The sequence below is a fragment of the Rhinopithecus bieti genome, unplaced genomic scaffold (assembly GCF_001698545.2).
Source record: "Rhinopithecus bieti isolate Rb0 unplaced genomic scaffold, ASM169854v2 scaffold_38735, whole genome shotgun sequence".
Lineage (NCBI taxonomy): Eukaryota > Metazoa > Chordata > Mammalia > Primates > Cercopithecidae > Rhinopithecus > Rhinopithecus bieti.
Window position 1 is genome coordinate 213,776 of NW_016816612.1, and position 22,340 is coordinate 236,115.

At 36.2% G+C, this 22,340-nt stretch overlaps 1 protein-coding gene across 1 annotated transcript in view; it reads right to left on the reverse strand.

The window, feature by feature from the left end:
• LOC108517204 (receptor-type tyrosine-protein phosphatase delta-like) overlaps positions 1 to 22,340 on the reverse strand; it is a 497,564-nt gene that overhangs the window by 213,529 nt on the left and 261,695 nt on the right. Inside the window, 7 exon segments of the mRNA XM_017854985.1 lie at positions 6,202 to 6,783; positions 9,640 to 9,909; positions 11,870 to 11,881; positions 13,274 to 13,384; positions 14,978 to 14,995; positions 15,692 to 15,700; positions 16,935 to 17,123. Of these exon segments, the coding sequence (XP_017710474.1) occupies positions 6,202 to 6,783; positions 9,640 to 9,909; positions 11,870 to 11,881; positions 13,274 to 13,384; positions 14,978 to 14,995; positions 15,692 to 15,700; positions 16,935 to 17,123 (1,191 nt within the window).

Genomic DNA, 22,340 nt, shown 5'->3' on the forward strand with positions numbered 1-22,340 from the left:
CTGGGCACAGTGGCTCACGCCTGTAATCCCAGCACTTTGGGAGGCCGAGGCGGGCGGATCCCGGGGTCAGGAGATCTAGAACACTCTGGCTAACAAGGTGAAACCCCGTCTCTACTAAAAAAATACAAAAAACTAGCCGGGCGAGGTGGCGGGCGCCTGTAGTCCCAGCTACTCGGGAGGCTGAGGCAGGAGAATGGCGTAAACCCGGGAGGCGGAGTTTGCAGTGAGCTGAGATCTGGCCACTGCACTCCAGCCTGGGTGACAGAGCGAGACTCCTTCTCAAAAAAAAAAAAAAAAAAAAAAAAAAAAAAATATGTGAAAGCAACTCAAAGAAAAGGGATAAAAAAAGAGATTAACAAAAGAGAAACCTCCACATTATCTGAAATGCTGATATCTTAGAAGAAATTAATATTTGAATAAAATTTAGAGATTATCTCTAAAGAAAGGTTGACACATATTACACTACTAAACAACAGTTTCATCTTGCTATAGTATAAATATGAAATATGACCAAAGATACTAGAAAACCCATGATTGCTAAAATATCTAGTATTTTAACAAGGTACGTGTTTTAAAATGTGTGTATCTAGCATGTTGATAAATGATAATAACAATAAAACTGACAGCCAGAATTATAATGGTAGTAAAACAAAACAAAATTCTAAACAAAGAGTCTGATGCGTAAATGCCACAAATACATCATTGACAAAATAAGTACTTAATACACAAGCATCAGCACAAATCTTACTCTCAACAGTCATTAAATATAAATGAGAAAAAGTTAAATTTTATTATAGTTGTATTTATATCCAGTGCTCCTTTAATCATTGCTAAAACTATTCAGAAAAAGCATTTAAATTGGACTCATCATTTTGGTTATTAGAAAGCAGTCTTTTTCTAGTTTGCTTGTATAGGCCTGTTGACACACACTAATGAAATGATTTATAAAGTTCTGGAAACCTAAGAGACTTTGTCTCTAAATGTCATAGCTTATATTTTAACACTTTTGCAATGCCCAGAATTTGTAATAGCATTAACATCTCTAAAATGTTTAAAGTTGATACTAGTCATTAGCATTTGATAAATATATATATATAATTCTTTATCTTTTGAAGGCATATATCCATATAAGTCAGATGATTTTCAAGAATCTATTAAATGAATAGATGTAATTAAGAGGTCAGACATGCTTTCTAAAGAAAGTTCAGAAAAAAGACACATATTAGGATTTAAGATTAGCATGAACATCAAGCAACATTTAATGCATTAGGTTTGAGATTTAACTTTTTTTTATCAGAGTTTTATTTGCACTTCTTCTATAAAATATAGTTACCCTATGCTTTTGGTATAATTACCTTGATAAGAAAACTATAGGATGTTGTTTTTTCCTTCCTGAATGTGTTTTCTAATAATGAAAATATTTTTCTAGCTTAAATACTTCGCTTGTCAATGGCCATATATTTCCCATATTTTCAAGGTAAATTAGTTGCAAGTGACTTTGTAATGCCAGAAGTCAGAGCTATGGAGAACTGGGAAGACTGACCGGTATTTCAGAAAATAATCATCACAACGAAAGCCTTTTCATATTTAAAACCATTTAAAGATTACTCAACACAGTCAACTGTACTAATATTCACAATCAAGGAGAAAAACTCTCTCACTATAAAACAGACAGATCATATTCTCATTTTCTGTATTAACAGAAATATACAAATTTACATCAATCCTTCACTTATATCCATCTATGTGACCCATATTAGATAAAATCAAAAGTGAGACTTCTCTCTTAACCTCACTTTGATCCTAAATACTGTTCTTTTGGAATCCACTTTCAAATAAAAATAGGAATGTGAATGTCACAGAATTAAAGATAATAAAATTAAATGAGTACCTTTTAGACACAGAAGACATCAAAATGTACATATCTGTGTATTTGTAATTAAAATGTACGTCAATGCCTACATATTATTGATCACTAAATTTTCATAAGGTTGGAGGAGAAAAATTGCAGTGCAAATAATCGTATCCTTAAATTTTGTATTTCATAATGGTTATCGTCCTAGCAATCGTCCTAAGAATTCTTTAGTCAGTAACAAGAAAAAAGAGCAGCTCAGCATAAATTACATCAGAACAAACATCACTGTTTTTGGCAGGTGTCCACTAATATCCACTGGCCTTTTTAATGAAGCCTATAGAACAGATCAAATCATTGTGCTATTTTGGAGGGTTTTTTTTAGCTTATTGATCTTGGCAGGCAGTCATTACATCACTAGATATCTTCTCAATCAACAGGTATTAAAAGTAAAACTATTATGGAAGATTCTTGGAAACTTCTTCATGTAAAAAAGTTAGTCAAACAGAGTGGGAACAACTATTCTAATATATCCATGTCCCATTCATCTAGATTTTCTGAGTTCTGTCACTAAATCAAATCAGAGCTTTTGAAAGTGGAGTCCCCAGCTCACAGTAACTCAGTTGCCCCTCTGATAATATTACCTTCACTGAGTTATGATTCAATGTCATATTCTGTCCACTGGTAATATAAAAAAATAAAGATATGGTCTGTCTACTTAAACATAGCTTCTATATTTTTCAATAAATTGCGACTGAAGGCATCAGTGTTTTTCATTTAGCATTCTAAATACAAGGATCTCACAATTGTCAAAGATTCACATTTTGGTTGAATTAGGTTTACAAAAAAATTTTGTTTCTTAGATAATCTTCCTGCCATTAGAAAATAAAAATATGAAACACTACAGATTTCTATCTTTAAACTGGTGCTTATAAAACTTAGAGCCAAATTTAGCCAAATTTATTTAAATTTAGTTAAATTTCAGCCAAATTTAGTGCTTGAGTGTAAAGATCTTTCATAAAAAAGTTCTTCCTTCCACTTCTTTTAGATAAACTTAGTTTTTTTTTTCATTTCTAAATGTTTTCATGTGCTTCTGCACTGGAATAATCTAAAAGCTACTTCAGTATTTTAGAAGTAAGCTATGTATAATTCTTAAATATACGAATAAATGAAACAATTGTGTTTTCTCTCCTGCCTCTTTTCATTTATTGAATACCTAGGTGGGCATAAAAACACAAAAACTATCACATTAAGCATATTATTAATTTAAAAGATAATGGTAGTTGATAATAATTTGGCTGTGTGTCCCCATCCAAATCTCATCTCAAACTGTAATCCTCATGTGTCAAAGGAGGGACCTGGTGGGAGGTGACTGAATGATGGGGTGGTTTCTCCTATGCTGCTGTTGTGATAGTGAGTGAGTTCTCACGAGATCTAATGGTTTTACAAGGGGCTCTTCCCGCTTTGTTCTTGTCCCTCCTGCCACCATGTGAAGAAGGTCCTTGCTTCCCCTTCATCTTCTGCCATGACTCTAAGTTTCCTGAGCTCTCCCCAGCCATGTGAAATTGTGAGTCAATTAAACCTCTTGCCTTTGTACTCAGTCTTGGGTATTTCTTTATAGCAGTAACTAGCACAGTAGTTAAAAGTATCCAGAATCCCTGGATTTAAATTCTGCTTTTCTACTTAGTAACCTTATGACCTAAGGCAAGTTTCTGAATCACTTTTTAACCTCTTTGATCTTCAATTTACTCATTGGCAAATGGAATAATTCCACATCTGCCTAATTGGTTTGTGAGAATAAACACATGCAAAGTTCATAGTATAGTGTCCTGCATATGTTAGCTACTATTATGATGATTACATATTAATAATTTAATGCTTTACATATTAAGTTACAGAATGTTTCTCTCCATTATCTAATCTATATCCTATTATGAATTTTATTGCATCCCACAAAAATCCATATATTGACATCCTCATCCATAGTACCTCAGAGAATAACCTTATTTCAATATAGGATCTTACCCATGGAATTAGTTAAGACGAGGCCATAAGAGTCGCCCCAAGTCCATTATGACTGGTGTACTAGTAAAAAGGGAAATTTGGGCACAGAAATGCTTACGGAAAGAACATAATGTAAAGATGAAGGTAGTGACCAGATGATGCTTCTGCATGCCATGGTACTGCAAAGATTGCCAGCAAACCAACCAACAGAAGTTAGGGCAGCAGCATGAAGTATATTTTCCCTCACAGCCTTCACAAGGAACCAATCCTGCCAACACCTCGATCTCAGACTCCTAGGCCCCAGAACTGTGAGACAATAGATTCCCGTTGTTTAAACCACCTAGTATGTGGTTCTTTTTTACAGGAGCACTAGAAAACAAATAGAACCGCTACACTCTATAAGGTGGTTATTATTATAGACCAGAAAACTGAAGTTCAGAGAGAGATGAAATAAATCACTTAAGGTGACAGCTAATAAATGAAAGCTTGGGATTCAAACCCTGATTATGTTACTCCAAGACCAAGGATTGAAAAAATATCACCGCTGTGAAATTTAAAAAGCTGAAAGTGGAATGTAAGTCCCCATATAATTTCTTATAATTTTTCAATAGTTATGTAGCTGCTAAAACAGTGTAACAAAAAGCAATCTCATAATAGTTGACCACTTTTAGTCAAGAAAAAGCAGAACAAGATATACAGATGTCTACATTTTCCAATGAGAAGTTTTTTTGATAAGAACAGCCTACAGTATTTTTTTCTGCATATTACTACAGCAAATAAATACAGAAGTACTGCAAATGGCACACAGAGAAGATATATGGATAGTTTTTAATACAACTGTGGTGAAACATATTTTTATAGCTGGCTTTCCTACAATGTCGTAAAGAGTAAATCCATGAACAAGCCAATGAGAACCAAATAATGATATGAAAATAAAGCCAGACAAACTATTAATATAAATGTGCTCTGAGATTCCTAGAAGCAAGGACAAATAGTTAAGCATACTTCATATAAAGACCATGACATGAAAACAAGTCAGTGATTCACAGGTATCAGTGAAATAGATGATAGATACATTATCTAGTACAGCATCTGAGAAAATTTATTAATTACCAGAATTAGCAGTGAGTCACATCTACAGATTATACTGTCTCCAATAATATGATAATTATGTCAATTTCAGAACAAGACAACAGCATGCTGCCAAAACATTCATAGATTAATGCAGGTTTAAAAGATGTCAACTCAATAAGGAGTCAAAGAAGTAGCTCTCAGATGCTCAAGAACAAACATTTGTTTGTTTGTTTGTTTTGCGATGGAGTCTTGCTCTGTCACCCAGGCTAGAGCATACTGGTACAATTTTAGCTCCTTGCGAACTTGCAAACTCCACCTCCCAGGTTCAAGTGATTCTCCTGCCTCAGTCTCCCGAGTAGCAGGAATTACAGGCGCCTGCTACCATGCCCAGCTAACTTTTGTATTTTTAATATAGATGAGGTTTTGCCATGTTGGCCAGGCTGGTCTCGAAGTCCTGACCTCAAGTGATCCACCCACTTCGGCCTCCCAAAAGTGTTGGGATTACAGGCGTGAGCTACTGCGCCTGGCTCAAGAATAAACCTTACAAGACGTCTCTTATTTTATATTAGCCCAAAGTAAAACTGATGACATTGAATTAAAGACCAAAGAGGTTTGATATCCTCTTAGGAAAATAAAACCACTGGGAGGACCAAGTATTCCTTCACAAAATAGTTTAATGTCTGCTGTAGCTCTTGGCAAAGTTAATGAATCAGGCCCCAAAGTTCTATCTGAGACCTCGGTAACTGTCTTTCTTTGTCCACTGAGGCCATACAAAGCAATACAGAAATTAAAGTCACTCAGAGAATATTTATTTTTACGCCAGTAGCTTCTGGCAAATATAAGCTATTCAAATACCCAAGGCCCTGGAAGTTTTATTTTTTAGCTTTGTTTTGAACCATCCAATCTTACACAAATTAAATACTCTTTTGAGACTACTCTACCATACTAGCTATTACAAAGAAGTGGAGTTTTCTATTCTCAAAACTGGGCATGGGAGAGACATTTTTCTGTCTCGTGCAGAGAAGTCTTCAAGTCATTCCCATACAAATTAAAAAGAAGGGGTGCTAAATGCATTGTTCTGCTCAAAATGATTAGTTTTTCAGATGTCCATGCTTATTCCTTTTCAGATATCTATCATCGCCTGCTTTGAAGCCCTAAATCTCAAACATCAAAATTTATACCATCTTTGTACTTTCTTTGTTTTGGTCCTTCTCCCCTCTCTGCACCACCCCTTCCCTCCTGCCCCACTTCCCATCCTGAACCAAACTTACCTCCTGTCTGAGTGATGACTTGTATGTCACCTGAAAGTGGACCATCTCCAATTGAGGTAAAAGCCAGGACTTTGACAGAATATGTTTTCTGGGGCACTAAGTTGCCAATAGTAGTGATTTGGCTGTCAGCTACATTGTGTTTCATCCAGTTGTTGACATGTTGAGTGGGATCCATTGTATAATAAACTCTATATCCTTGGATCTGTCCATTCGGCTCTTCAGGTTCCTTCCACTGTACCAAAATGGTGGTAGAACTCAACATTCGTGCCTGGACATCCCTTGGGGCACTGGATGGCGCTTGCTCTGAAGTCTGTGTCAGCACAGGTTCACTGGGAGGCCCCCGCCCAATGTTATTGACAGCAACAACCCTGAATTCATAATCCGAGTAGGGACTTAGTCCAGCGACACTGTAGCGTGTGGTCGCCACCCCATCAATTTCTTTGTAAGGTTCCTCAGAGTTTTTAGGTTTATGCTGAATTATGTAATAAGAAACAGGCTCAGGGTTCCCAGAGTCCCACGTCAGTGTGATGCTTGTAGCTGTGCTCTCGGTCACTACAGGAGTTCCTGGAGGTTTGGGTAAGGCTTGGATGGGGGAAGATAAAAGACAATGACTACCCATCACCCCTATAATGTTTCAAGAATCTATAAACTCTACTATGAAAATGACAGGATTATGTGTCTACTGAAGATTGAATTAAATGAAACTACAGCTAAGAGTAGTTTTCTGAGTGGCCAGGAAGTACAGTAAAACATACACAGGTGACACAAATACTGCTTCACTAGAAGGGCTTGATAGCATATTTTTAGGCTTGTATCCAAATCCTCTACTTATTAGCTAAGTGATCCTGCATGCATTCCTTAATCTCTCTTTGCTTTAGTTTCCGCATGTGAAAATGGGAAAAACATTATTATTTAAGCTATATTCTACAGCTGTATGTAACTGTATTTCATGGGTTTGCTGTGAAGATTCATGAGCCAATCCACTAAGATTCTTAGAATGTATCTGGAACTCACAAAAAACCTTAGTATTAGCTGCAGTTATTACTATTATTATACCAAAAGCTTGGCCAATTAGCCCCTTGCCCCAGTAAATAAACGGTAAAATTGAAATACCAATAAACATTGAAAAGAACCAAATGTGGAATACACTAAAAGGAAATTAAATTGCTATGAAAGAATAGCATCTATATTGTTGTAAGACATAGTACCATTACTAAAAATTTTCTTGTAAAAAAACTAACCCAAAATTACAAGGTGCAAAAGAATAGAAATTTCAAATCAATGTTTTATTCTTAATATTTAAAATTGCTGAAGGAACGAGAAATTAAGGCACATTCATGAACCACTTTTTAAGGTATTTTATTGTCATATTAATATGCATTCTATATTCCACATCAGAAATATCTGATGTAGCTACGTAAAAAATATTTGCAATAAAATCCACCTTTTTAGAGGTCTAATTGTTTCTTTTTGGCAGAAGAATACAAATCAAAATACCACTAATTAAAAATATAAACTGTCTGCCTTGCTGACCTCATATTCAAGTGCCTTATTCTAAACAATGATTCTGAAAGGCAGTGATATTAGGGTAGGAAGGGGCATTCTAATAGTTGACTCTTTAGAGAAATCCCAAAGGGTAACATTCATATAATCATCCCATTAGTGTCCCTGTTTCCTTGTTAACATAAAGGCAAAAAGTATAACAGCCCCTAGAATGGCAGCTGTTCAAGAGCAGCAAACTTGTACTTCTGACTTGCTGTAAAATTGTGAATGCCTAGAATGCTGCCTGGCACTCGGTACGATTTGAATGAGAATTGTTCAACAGTTAACTGAATAAATGAGTCGGCACCTATTCTTCTCATTCTCTTCAACCTGTTCTTCTGTTTTGATTTATTTTAATTTGCCATTAAGATTCACCCTTATGTTTTATTTGTTTATTTTTGAGGTGGAAATCACAAGGAAGTGGCATGAGTCAGGAAAACAAAGACGAGAAGGTGAACAAAATATTAGTTGAAAGTGGCCCCTGCTTTTGAATTCTTAAAGGTCTTCAGCAAACCTTCAAATATTTAAAGCTGAAATGGTAATTATAAAAAAGGTGATTCAATATTTACACACTACTCAAAGAACTACAGAATGATAATATTTTGCCAAGGGAATTTACTGAAAATAATAATAAAATGAAATTTGTTTAAATATTCTGGCCTGGCATTTTTCAAGGCTCTATGTGATCCAGATTTCCCCTACATGTCTTTCTGAACTTTCAGAGCAAATACAAATATTGCTAATTAAAGTTGTGCTCACTGATATTTAGCTGACATTATCAGTTTCACTAAGTCACATTTATTGTACAGTACAGGTTTTATATCTGTAATGTACAGATAAATACATGTGTGCTTATTATGTTAAGGTTACACAACACAACATTATTTCACATGATTATAAATGTTGACAATGTGTACCTTTGTTCTCATGTCATTAGTTTTATATAGCACATATTTGATATATATGCTTGGTTAGAGATACGACACCAGTTATAACATGTGTATTGCATTTTCTAAGATCACATCTAAGAATGGCAGCTTTTTAAGAGTAGCAAACTCATACTTCTCTGACTTGCTGCTAAATTCCGAATGCCTACAACGTTGCCTAGGAAAGGAAGATAATTTGTGTTCATTTTGCAATAGTTCTAGCCATTTGCAGAAAACTTAAGTTGCCCTATGTCTGATTCAATTTGCAAACACTTTCTCAAATTCTATAAATACTGGGAAAAAAACAAACAAACTGGTATCCTCACATGCTTGTACTCTTTTTCTCTTTGCTTCAAAAATATTCATGTAATACGGTACTTGGGTGATAGTTAGTCTGCTTTCTAAAGGAAAGAATATTTCTTGAGCACTCATCTATGCAAGGTGAAAGATAAAACTAAAACAGAATATACTGCTACTTGCCTTTTGATTTTAACAGTAGGGCCTGCCAAAAGTTAAATCATCTATTATTAGACTATGTTGATTTCAACTTTCTTTTTCTTTTTCCTTTGTACTTAGAAATTTTAAGCATTTATTAATGCTCATATTGACTTTTCTTGGGGTTCTTATCAAGGTTTTGGTCTAGTATGTAGACTGTACACATCAGTCCCGCCATAATGGTTGACCATGTCTAAAATTCCTAGTTCTGTCCGGTTAGTGCCTGGGCCTCCATGAACTGTCTTTTAATATTTTGATGATTAGCTCTACATAGGCTGCCAGATACTTCCAAGAAAAAATTCACCTATCTAAGCATATGCATCTTATATAATACCACAGATATTATTAGGTTATACACAGATTTAAAACTCTGAATAAAGAATTATTTTAGATTTTCAAGGATGGGCTTCCTAGAGGCATTAATCACTTGGCTTAACTGTACCCAGATCCTCAAAGCATGATCCACTGAGCATACCTTTGACAGTGATCTGTGCTATTGCTTCAATGACACCCAGTGTCGACATAGCAACACAGGTGTAATTTGCTGACTGTCTTACATCATTCAGTTCTAGCACATTTCTTCCTATTGGCATATCATCTTCAGGTGTCAGATCTTCTGCCCCCAACATCCACTTTACATAAGGCATTGGTGACCCCACGGCCACACAGGTGATATTAACGCTTCCACCTGGCATGATTTCATGATTAGTGGGTGGGATAGAGAATCTTGGTGGGACACGGCGAACTGGAACAAAACACAAGGGAAATGATAACATATACAAGGCAAGAAAAAGTGGATTATTAAACACATGACATGCACTGTACAGACACGATTCAACAATTGAAACATATTGTGGATTGTCCAAAAACAAAACATAAACTGTGGATAATACAGACCATACAAGTATGGTGTGTGTATACACAGAATTATTTAGTTTAGTCACTGATATCTTAGACACACTCATACAGAAGTTGATTCAGACCTACAAGGGCCCCACAAAAACTATCTACAAACTAACAATACACAAACATCATGCATAAGATAAACACAAAAACATATACATGCAGGCATATAACAATGATTCTATGCAGGCATGTATATGCAGAAAAGGGGGCTGGAAGGTCACCAGCATGTTTAAGTTGAGTATCAAAACCAACTTCAGTGCTGTGCACTTCCAGTTGATGTGAATGTAGGTGTGGGACCACACTGTCACATCCCAGCCCTGGAAAACATCACCTAGAGTACACTGAAAGTGCACTTTATGTTTTCAGATTCTGGTGGATGCAGCCTCAAGACCTCACACTAACACTGGAACAAACACAGAAATGTATATACATATTGATTTACAGTCACAGAAGAAGAAACAGGCTAACACCCGTAGAGATACTGGATTGGGTCATGCAAGGCATGCACAAGATGGAATCTCAAGGCCCGTGCTAAGGATATTGAAAGAATGGCTGGAATCCAAGACAGCAATGATAGCAGAAGTAGTAATGGGGCAATAGAAATAAACACGAAAGGGGGAGGTAAAGTATAATGATTGAAATACAGAGATGTAGGGGATGATAGGGTTGAAAGTTGGTAGATTAGGCTCAAGTTGTTAAAGGTAAAGATTTCAAATTCAGAAAAAGAGATGGCTGTTTCACGTACAGGATTCCATTCAATTCATATCTAAGGTAAAACAACATAAATACACAAATGACAACAAAATATTTTAAAAGGCTTTTTATGCCCACATTCAAATTGAGAGACGTTGGGAAAACATACAGCGGGACATGACATTAAGAGAAGATATCATATTAAAGCAACATAACACAGAAAAATTACCAAGCAATTACAGTTCAGTGTTCCTGCTTCAGATAATCTGCAGGTTTATGTGTGTTTAAGTAAATGTGTTTTGGATGTGATACAAGGAGAAGGTGAGAGAGAAATTGGTTTCATCTAGGGCTTTTACTGGCAAAACGTCATACGGTAAGAATTTGAGCTCTAGAGGGTAATCTTTAGGAGCATACCTTAAATACATTTAATGAAGTGATTTTAAAAATTATAAATAAACTGATAAATAACCTCATAACCCCAAGAAGAAGATAAGTAATTCTGTCTGAAAACTTTTTGGCTGCACTTAAGGTTGAGATAAACCTCCGCTGATTTGAGATGGCTCACTGCAATGGCCTCACGGGTGAATGACAGTCATGGGAGAAGAAGAGAAAGCTAAGCATGCCTCCTGCAGCCAATTCACAGAAGTTACACAAAGCAAGCAGGAGCCAGTGTAGACTCTGAGGTATCAAAGAACATATCAAGAAAAACGGAGGAGAGTTTAGTCTTCATGCTTGAGATTAGGGGAGAAACTAGAAAAAGTCATTCTATGGACAGCAGGCATCCTTATAAGACAGAAATTAAAGGCGGGATGGGAGACGGGGAGAGTGGAGCAGGAAGGAAAGCAGGAACACTGACCAAGTTAACTGGACCTTAGAGAGTTAAGTGTTACCAGTTACCATGCACCCAGGTACATTCTCTCCCATCATGCACCACAGTTAGATACCACCAGCAAGCACCAGAAGCCATGGCCAGGGCATTCTCTGCTAAAACATACCATTAACCAAAAGAAGAACACAATGCAGCTACATTCATTTCATTTGTATTCTTTGTTATTGGTTTAATTAATAGTTTTGTAAGGTGGGTAAAAAGTAAAAAACACACCAACCTTCTCGCAGCTCTGAGGGATGTAGGGGGTTTGATGCAGAACACAATGAAATGAGGAAAGGAGAAAAACAAGGGAAACACAGAGAGAGTAAAAAGGCCATATCAAGGCTTTCAACTGCTACTTGAACATCTTTATTCACTCTAGTTCATCCTTTCTACCTCAGCTGGAAAAGTTAGCAATATCTCACAGACTACCACGCTATTAGAAACAATAGCTAGCATCATTTTGAAATTTTCCATGGAAGAAGGTACACATGCCTCATGCAGCAAGGGAGGTCACTATTGTGGAAAAAGGATCAAGGGACTTTCAAAGAATTTAGAGAAGAAACGGCTTTCTTCATATTTCCCCACCCCAGACTCCATAAAAGAAAGGCGAGAAAACATCCCCAGGGAAACAAAATTACCTCTAACAAAAATTTCAAAATCAAGCTAGGTATTTTCTTAAGGGAACCCATCCTATTGTAACTTAAAGCCCTCTTAGTCTTTAATTTAATCCCACCCCCACCCACGCCTTCGTGGTTATTCACAGATACGTAGAACAAGAATAAGAACACTTCCACTAGACGAGAAAACTACAGGAACTAGCTTTGAGAACTCTCGGGAAGCGGAAGTACTTCATTCTAGTTGAGTGGAAAGGTATAGCCATTCAGAAGCTCAAAATATAATCACTTCTATTACTTCATGAGAACATAGGAATGTATCCTTATAATTCATTCTTGTCTCAACGACAACTCACATTGCTATTTAAAATACAGTTTTCCATGGCAATCAAAACACTAAACATTTCGGTAAGTCTTAATAATTCAAAAAAGGTGTACGTATGTGCACATATATGAATACACATGTATATATATATAATACTATGTGTTTATAATTAAGAAAGTATACAAAGAAAGAAATAAAACTGTGCTATTTGCATGTAGCATTTATAGAGTTAGCAGCTTTATCCTTACAGTTTCAGCAGCAGGGGTCATGAAGACATAAACACCTTTATGCTTGGAATTGCACAGAGAACTGATTAGTAGCACACCAAGCAATTATTTCAGGGGTTTAATAAGGAAACAGAAGAGAAACAACAGAAAAAAAAGAGAAAGAAAAAGAAGAAAACCTCAAACAAATGAAAAGCACAGTTCAATCAATGCAGTAAAAATAGAAACCAAGATGTAAAAATGCAAATATACTTACAAACTTCAAGCCTCAGGATAGGTTATACTCAAGAGTTGTCTTTTGGAGTTAAACAACATATTTTAAATTTTTAACTTTTCTATTTACTAACTTGTTTCCACTACTGTCACTATTACCAAATCAGCTTGTTAACGACTAATATAACGACACGGACCCTGCAGCGTCTCAACTCCCCCTGAGCCTGAATGAAGAAGCGATGCCAGGGTTATGTCATTCCTACCTCTGACATATAAATTGGCAGGAGCGGAATAGCGAGTGCCCGCGCTGTTGGTGGCAACACACTCATATTTTCCTTGGTCAGACTCTTCACTCTGCTCAATCTGAAGAGCTCCTGTATGGATATAAAATATATTGCCAAAGAGATGATCAGGGAAGGCTTTCTCAGTTCAGAAAGCTAAACCTCTTAACAATATGAAAAGCCCTGCAAAGCGAAGGTCCACTCAACGTCGATTCAATCTCTTGCTAAGTTGCACAGACAGAAAATGATGCGATGAGAAAAACATATAGAGATTATTTTTTTTTACATCATCAATGCTAGCATTAGAAAACAGTATCTCCTTTCCCAAGCAAGACTTCTAGTCATAATTAACACTCTGATTTCCTAGACTAATAAAATGAAGATGGGTGAGACTGCTTCAAGGAAGTATGGCTTTTAAATAAAACAAAAGATTAATTTTTGGTTTTGTTTTGTTTCATTTTGGTACCAAAAGTGGCGCAAAAGATAAGTACGCACAAAAAAAACCAGGCTGGGTTTTCAAGAAAGTCTTCTGCTGAAGAAAGCCAAAAATACGCAGCAAGCACAAAAAGGCTGCACAAAGCAAAAAATTAAAATTAGTCATTATAAATTATCAAAATATCACTTAAAGAAACAAAACTCCCTTAAGACATGCAGATTTTTAAGAAAAGAAAGACAGTTTTCCACGACTTACAATCATTTATTACATTTGCTGAAAAACAAAGAGCAGTTGAATTAGAAGATTTTTAAAAAGTTAAAAGGCATGGCCTGTGCCACAAGGAAGAGCCAACCAACCACTGCTTGAGGACCCTGAGATGGATCCCCTAAGACACCCATCAAAATCCACCAGTGGGATTAGCAGTGTGGTGTCACAAAACCCCGAGAAAAATACAAAACAAGAATTACAAAAGAAATGCACACTGAGTCAAAGTATGAAAAACCAGCAATACCACATACCACCAAGAATACTGAGCACCTTTTGTTTCCATAGCCTGAAGGACGGAAGATCCAAAAATCCGGAGACGAGTAATCCAAGAAAAAAAGAAGTGGGGAAAAAAGCATTGCTGTCAGATTATAGACGAGTGGGATCAGGTGGAAAGGGGAGTCATTCTTTGACTTTTAAGACATTAAGAGAAAAAAGAATTGAAGAACAAAAGCAAAAACCTTTTGAAAGATAAAGACAAAAAGCAGATGCTCCAGGGTGTCTTCTGCATGTCTGCCACTGTTCTCCAGACCACCTTGGCTTTGGTCCAGAACAAGAACAGCTAAGGAAGAAAAAAATGATCTTTTTTTTTCTCCGGTTGGACAAAAAAAAAGGAAAAAGAAGAAAAAAAAAAAAAAAGAAAAGGAAAAGGAAGAAGAAGAAAAGGAAAAAAAGAGGGACAGATGGTACGCTGTGACTGGTCTGTGGTCTAAAGACCTGGATATGCTTTCTTTGAAGCATATCACAACTTAAATAATCATTTTCATAAAGAAAGAAATGAACAAAACAAAGAGAGAAAGAAAAAGGAAAGGAAAGTTCACAATATGAGAGTCACTGATCATAACCAAACAGTACAAAGGAAAAAAAAAAAAAAAAGTTGATGGACATTATCGGAATGATACTGAAAACAGGACAAAGATGAGAGGGATGAAAGGACAGAAAGAATGAGTAAGATCATTCTGTGAACGTTAGTTCAGCACTCTTACCTCTTATTGGTGTACCACCTGGGTGGATAATATGAATGCAAATAAGATTAGAAAGAAGAAGCATTAGTACGAGAAGAAGGAGGCTAGGGCTGGGGAGAAGAATTAAATTAGATTTACAGAATTAAATAAGGTCTTAAAAGAAACTTGAATTACTATACTGGTAAAACAGGAATATATTAGATAGTATTATTAGATCATAAAAAACAAGTTGCATTATACCACAGAGGGTAAAGACTGCAATAGGCAGCATTGCCTTTCTCAGAGAAGCAACTGAGTTCTCAGGTCTGGGGTCATATAGGGTTAGAATTGTATCTTATATGCCTCATATCTCTTAAAAAACACTAGACAATATTTTTAAAGACATAGTTTAGGAAAACACTGGCTAATCTATTTAAGTATATATATAGATATGCATATATATATATATACTGTGATAGGAAACGCTAAAGACTAACTGGAAACAAACACTGTTGATATCTTATACTACTTGCTATGCTACATTGGTGTGCCATAACTTGTGTACTATTTAATTTTTCTACACAGTGTTCTTACGATAACAGTTCTGTGGAGGTGTGTGTGGGCGCCACTACAGAGATCTGGTGTCTACACTGACAGTTAGTAAAATGCATGCCATGCATTTTATTAATAATAATAATAATATTCTGGATATGGAAATTAGTGGGGTTGAAGTGCGCTTCAGAACTAAGCACTTACCAATAGATTCTGGAGATTTAAATACGGAGAGAAGAAAGACAGCATAAAAATATTATTATATTCCTTATAATTTGGTACAAATTTTTCAGAGTTAAAGCTTTATATACTAAATCATCTATGTTACATGTGAATAATTAATTCTTTATTTACAATAACAGAATGCTAATCTACACAATTCTGCTGACAACAAGCAAAAGAGGCAGTTAACAAGACGCTTTAACATCACAGGACAGGTCAAAAGCTGAGAATTCTGGGAAGACAGGCAGTTAAACAACTTAGAATTCTATACCAATATTACTACCAATGTCAAAGTAAACAGCTTATTATTGTATGTCCCTGTGAAATTACCTAGGGACAGGCTCTAAAATTTAAGAAATTTAGAATTATCTCTACTTTTAATCTAAGAGAGCAAAGGCATAAACTTGGGATGGGAATGGGAAAAGGAGAAAAGGGTAAAGAGAGAGAGAACACAGCAAAAGCTGGAGTCTACACCAAAAGCAGACTTCTGTAGATCCAGTCACTGGAGGGTTCAAAAACCTTGATGGGCGCACACTACTGTGGCTAACGTGTAGAAAATGTTCACTCACAATGATATTATCATAGTATTAATAAAAATCCCCTCCTTTTACTGGTAAAGACTTTCAAAAAAATATATCTGGTTACTCATGAGATAACGTTTCTATGTTTGATGTATTCGTGAAAAGAAAGCAGATGTGCCCAGACTTACTAAACTTTGGTACTTTGATGAGTTCAAATGTAGAAAAGACAGCAGAAAACATACTTTAATAAAATTGAATCATTTTAGGGTTTAACATGAACATTTTGTTTTTTAATGGATACAACCATTGGAACTCCTTGCAAGTTCTGAATGAAGTCCAATGTTGAAATAAATTTGTTTCAAAAGAAAACAGAGAAAGAAGAAAGAAAGAGGAGAAAATGGATCCATCAAATACTGCGAAAAAGCAGTAAATTAAAAAATTATCAAAAATACAGTCACAGCAGTGAGCAATGTGGATTAAACAGAAGCTGCAAAACACACAAAGAAAAGGAGAAAGACGGACTCTGAAACAGGCTATGACATCACAAACATGGACCACCCATTAAGTAACAGAGAAAGAGAAGAGGGAGAAAAATCAGTACCTAGAAATAAAAAATAAATAAAATTAAAATTAAAAATAAAGAGAGAGAAAAATTAAAAAAAATAATTCTCTAGGAGTTAGTAGAAACAGTAACAAGACCCTACCTGATCGTAACTGCTTAATACGACCATTGTTGTTGCTTGTGTCCACGGGTAAGAAATCTTTAAACCAAGTGATTTCTGGATCCGGATTACCACTGGCTGCACAAAGCATGGTGGCCGTGCGAGTACGCTCAACCACCTTCAACTGTGGGCCCATGTCAATGGTAGGGAAGCCCCTGGGAATTTGATCTTCTGCAAGACAAAAGGTGATAGAAACATTCAGTTAGCAAGTCAGATGCTCCAAATTCAAGAGATTCCCCAGAAATCTCTCTTTACCTTATTCAGTGCTTGTTGAGAACCTAAAACAAACCAGGCACTAATAAATTAGAACACAGTCACAGTGCCGTTACTGATCGGAAGAGTAAACAGTCTATGTAAGAGACGAACAGACTAACACAGAACTCAGACGGGGCTGACTACGATGAGGGGATGCAGTGAGAGCAAAGAGGGAGAAATAGTTATAACATTTGTGCTTGAGATCAGTGAGTACAGGAAGCTTTGATTTAAAGTTGGCATTTAGGAAAGAGCACAATCGGCCAAGTCACAAAAAGGGGAGAAGGAGATTTTAGAAAGATCCGGGAATGTCACAAGTGTAAGCATTGAGGTAGGAAAGGTTTTGCCGAGAGAAGCATGGAAGCCAGCAGTGCCAGCCTGGAGAGTGCATCGGGAACAAGCGGAAGCTGGATCATGCTATCTCTTTCAAAGCTGGTATGTTTTTCTTGTAACTCTATGTTTTCCCACACAAGCATAAGGTTCAACCCAAACTGATTACTTTGTAAGAGTTTCAATTAACCAGAAAATTGTCTGAGATTGCTTTACAAAAGAAGAGCAAAAGCAACTCCTTATTAATGGCACAAAAGCACATGTTCCTTACAGGGATAAGAGAATGCTTTCTTCCATCCCAAAGACCTGCACCATTTTCAGTAATTAAAAAGTTGAAATTCCTAAATTTTCAATCTCCAACTCACGCAAAATTCACTTCTTGCTACCCACATCGGAACTGTTCCAGATCCTAGCTCTTGAGAAATTAAAGTCGCTTAAATCCTACAATCATGCTCCGCACTGATAACTGACATTGCCGGCTCTTCTAGCCAAGATTAGAAAGGTGTGTTCTATCTAAGCACTGAAGGAATTTTACTTAGATGGGTGGCAATTATCCAAATTAGAACATGGCCATTTGTTTGAAGATCATGAATGTTTTAAATTATACTTTAAGCTCTAGGGTACATGTGCACAATGTGCAGGTTTGTTACATATTTACACATGTGCCATGTTGGTGTGCTGCACCCATTAACTCGTGATGATGAAATATTTTTACTTCCAATTGAGTCTGGCATTGATTTAATCAATACCCCCTCACAGCTACTGATAAATTTTCATAAGCCACCAATTCTAAAATGACTGGAAAGCATAAACAGCAGCAAGGAAAACATTAGATATCATCAGATCTGGCATATCGCTTCTCCCTGGATGCCTCCTACAAGCTCCAGTATAATCCCTGAATCCACAGTTGATGGTGAATCTTACCGAGGTTATGTTACAATTTCTAATGAAGAAGCTCCATTTTGATGCCTCTACCGTGTTGTCAGTCAACAGCACGTGTTCTCCAATTCTCTCCCTCTGGAGCCGAGGGGTAAATGCGGTCTCCTAAACCTCACTAGCAAAGTCCTTTTCAATCAGGTCTCATTTTCCTCAGCCTCTTAGGGATCGCCTCTCTCATAGGAAATTTTTCTTCCGCCCACATTGAAATTCTCACCACTTCCCAGACAAATCATGTCTGCTGGGTACTCTATGCCTCTAGGAAGCCATGCAGCCAAAGTCACCTTCTTTGTAAATCTTTTCCAAATCCTCTCAAACATATTTCATTCTTTCCTCCTCAGAGCTACCATAGCAGCGGCTACTCAGATCCACTACCTTGTACTTCTTAACTCACGATTTTATCCTTCCACACCAGGAGTTCCTCCATGTCTCATCTGTATTCTGCTACCTTGCCATCATGCTAGCCTGGGTTTCCAGATTTTAAGAGAAACTCCAGTGATTCCCAAGCCTGTGACTGTTTAAAAATATATATATATATATCCTACTATGCAGAACTTCTGGTAGAGAGACAATCAGATAAATAGTTAAGGAACAGAGAGATTTTGAATGTAAATGGTGAAAGAATGTAAGATGCTACTAAAGATTAAAGCTCCCAAGAAAGAGAAATTTCACTGATCAACAGGTGCAGTTATTGTAAGATAAAATTGATGGACTATTAAGGAAAAGTGTAGACTCTGGCTCTCCTGCTGGGTAGGATAGAAAGTATATATTTTTTACTAACATAGTCTGTGAAAGACCAAAAGAAGCTAAGGCAAGTTTGATTTGCCACCTGATTCACGACAGAATACCTTCCTATCAGACCAGGTAGTTAGGGCTGGGTACTAAAGACACTTATAAAAATAATTAACTGCAGTGAGCTAAACTTCACTTAAGTTGAAAGATGTGGCTCATTTGTGGAAGCAGTAATATGTTGTTTTTGTGAATGTTTACACATCATCAGCCAAGCAGAGGTCTATAGTAGATAAGTGTCAGGAACAGTAGTTAAAAATTGAATTTCAAGGCTCCAAGAGAAAGTTAAAAATTAAAAGTGGGATGCAAATCAGGCTATGCTGGTTTTAATAATCGATTCCACTTGAATTTCATCAGGCTGTTCTTTATGTCTTTAAAGGTTTTGCCAATATATTTACATCAACAACATAGTTCTGATGTTGTATGGGGGAAAAAGAGCAGAAAGATCAATAGCTGCTATACCACACACATTATATTATTAAATAGCTCACTTGGCAGCTATTGACACAAAGTGCTTCAAAGGATAAAAGTAATTTACCTCAAGTGCTCCAAAGCCAACTACATTGCCTTCATAGAAATGAGTTTCTGAAAAGCTCTTAGATTTTGTTGTTGTTATGTTCCATTTTTAAAGCAACCAACTTAGGTTAATCAAAAATCATCATGGGATTCCTGAGTGGTTTCTGTATGTCCTAAGACACTGTATCTCTCCCATGGTGTTTAAGCACCAGTTACATTTGCCTGCATAAATATTGCTTTGCTAGTCATTACTTTTCTTCTACAAGTTCATCTCTCGGAAGAACTGAGCCAATATTCAGTGCTGATCAGTGGCAAGTACCAAAGGCTTAAGAATTGTCGAGCCACTTGCTATGGGCTCTTACCAAAGAAATTTAGATTTAATAACCGTTTATAAGAAATAAAGTCCTCACCTTGGGGAGAGCTGACAAAACTGACTTACGCCCTCCTGAAAAGCGGTCTAATACATTTTCATGACCTTTCTTTTCCTTCCTGGCTCATAAAGAACACTCCAGAGCCCCTTTTTCATATACACGAGTGCACAACAAAGATAATCTTTGTTGCATACTAATGGGACAGAAAATGTAAAGAGCGTTCCTTTCTTATTTTTAATAAGGGTAATTAAATTCTATCCATCCCCCCTTTGCACAGAATCTCTTTGAATGCACTTTCTTCATTAAATTTTCATGAGAAACATCACAATGTAACAGATTCAAATAGCCAGAATCGTTACACGTTGACAGTTGTGGCTTGTTTCCAATTTGACTGTCAGGTATTTGGCAATAAAACTCAGTATTCAACATAAAACAAACTGTAGAAATAATGAAATTTCTAATTGGAATGCTTATCTCCGTGGGTGTAGTTTAGAAGATGTTAATTGCTTTTTCTTCATCCTCTACATTTATTAGTGATTTATATAAAACTGCCATGGCCATTTGATAACATCAATTTTGACAGCTCCTCAAATGTGTGGTACCAGAAACTTGGGAATCAAATCAATATCCTTAATACCTTAAACCACACAAACTTTCACAGGAAAAGCAGCTAGCAAAATTAACAAATTGTCAATATGCTAGTAGCTTTAAACTTTTACATGAGGTGAAAAGAAAAACATTTTGTCCTATTCATTAATGTGCTCATTAAGCTTTAAAGTGCCTTACTTATCACTGTTCCATATTAATATTCAATCATGCAGAATTAGCTACTAATTCATCAACAATTTAAATCAGACTTGACCTTCACAAAGCCATTTGGTCTGTCATTTTGAGAGGCCATTAAAGGGCAGATTACTACATACTTGTGCTTAGTGAATCATAGAGTCATACACATTTTGTTTGGAATGGCAGCTATAATAGAACTGGAAATATAGCACATTCTTTGAATCTGTTGGTGTCTTAATGAAATATGCTTATATGAATCTTTCAGTTCCATTAAGGAAAGAGAAAAATGAATGAATGAATGTGAGCATTTTCCAGAGTTAACTTCCCATTGTTGTAGAACTTGTTAACAACCCTGACCTACCCAGGACTTGAAAGGAATGAATTTATGAGGAAAACAGTCTGACATTGTTTTGTAGGTAGTCATGCCTTACATATCTGTGAATGACCAAGTAATAGGTTTTGCATAATTTGCTCAGTTAAACTGTTTTCATTGTTCATGCATAAACAATATTAATGATGCTCTTACTTTCACTCCACTTTCACAAACACTGAATCTCTTCTTTGAAAGGAAGCCAGGAAATTCTAAATTGCCTGCTAAGGCTACAGTCCCCTTCCAAGGTGGTCCTAAGTAGCTCTTCTTGCCTAATCTTGCTAGGGCTCTTGCTGCGTGAATTCAACCAGACTAGTCCTTTGACTCTAATCCCAACTGATTTAAATAAGTCTTCAATAAAGAACTGTTTGCCATGGTCTTTGGAAAGATCCCAATTTTAAGATTAACACAAATATGTTTATGAAGAAAAAGCATGTCAATTATATCAATGGTATGCTTCTTCAAGTGCAGTATTTAAAAATTTGGCAAGTATACCTGAACACTTAGATATCATTGACAATACAGAGGTTTTGGCAGTAATGGCAGTACAATAAAACAAAAACACAATATGGATGAAGAGACAAGCAGCTGTTATCATGAAGCATTCATTCCCCGGAATTACTTTTCCAAGTTTCAAACAGTTCAGAGTAGCTCCTCTTTAAAAATCCCCAACTACTGTTATCAATAAACCCTAATAATAGTCAATATATAAGTGTGAACTCTTACAAGCTCACAGGAGGGGGTGGAGCTTATAACAAATAAATATTTGTTATTTCCTTTGTAACCTTTCCAATGTTCAACAAATACTCACAATTAGACATTTTTATGATGCCTTGACAGTTACTTTCTCAGCACTCACTCATGAAGCATCTCTCAATCCTCCTGGAATGTCATTCATTGAAATACCATTCCTCAATGCCATTCATTGAAACAGTCATTCCTCAGCTATTTGTGACTACACATTTGGCCTCCTTGATTTGAGTATCAGTCTATTAAGAGGCAAAACCATCTTACAGTCTTTTTTTTTTTTTTTTTTTT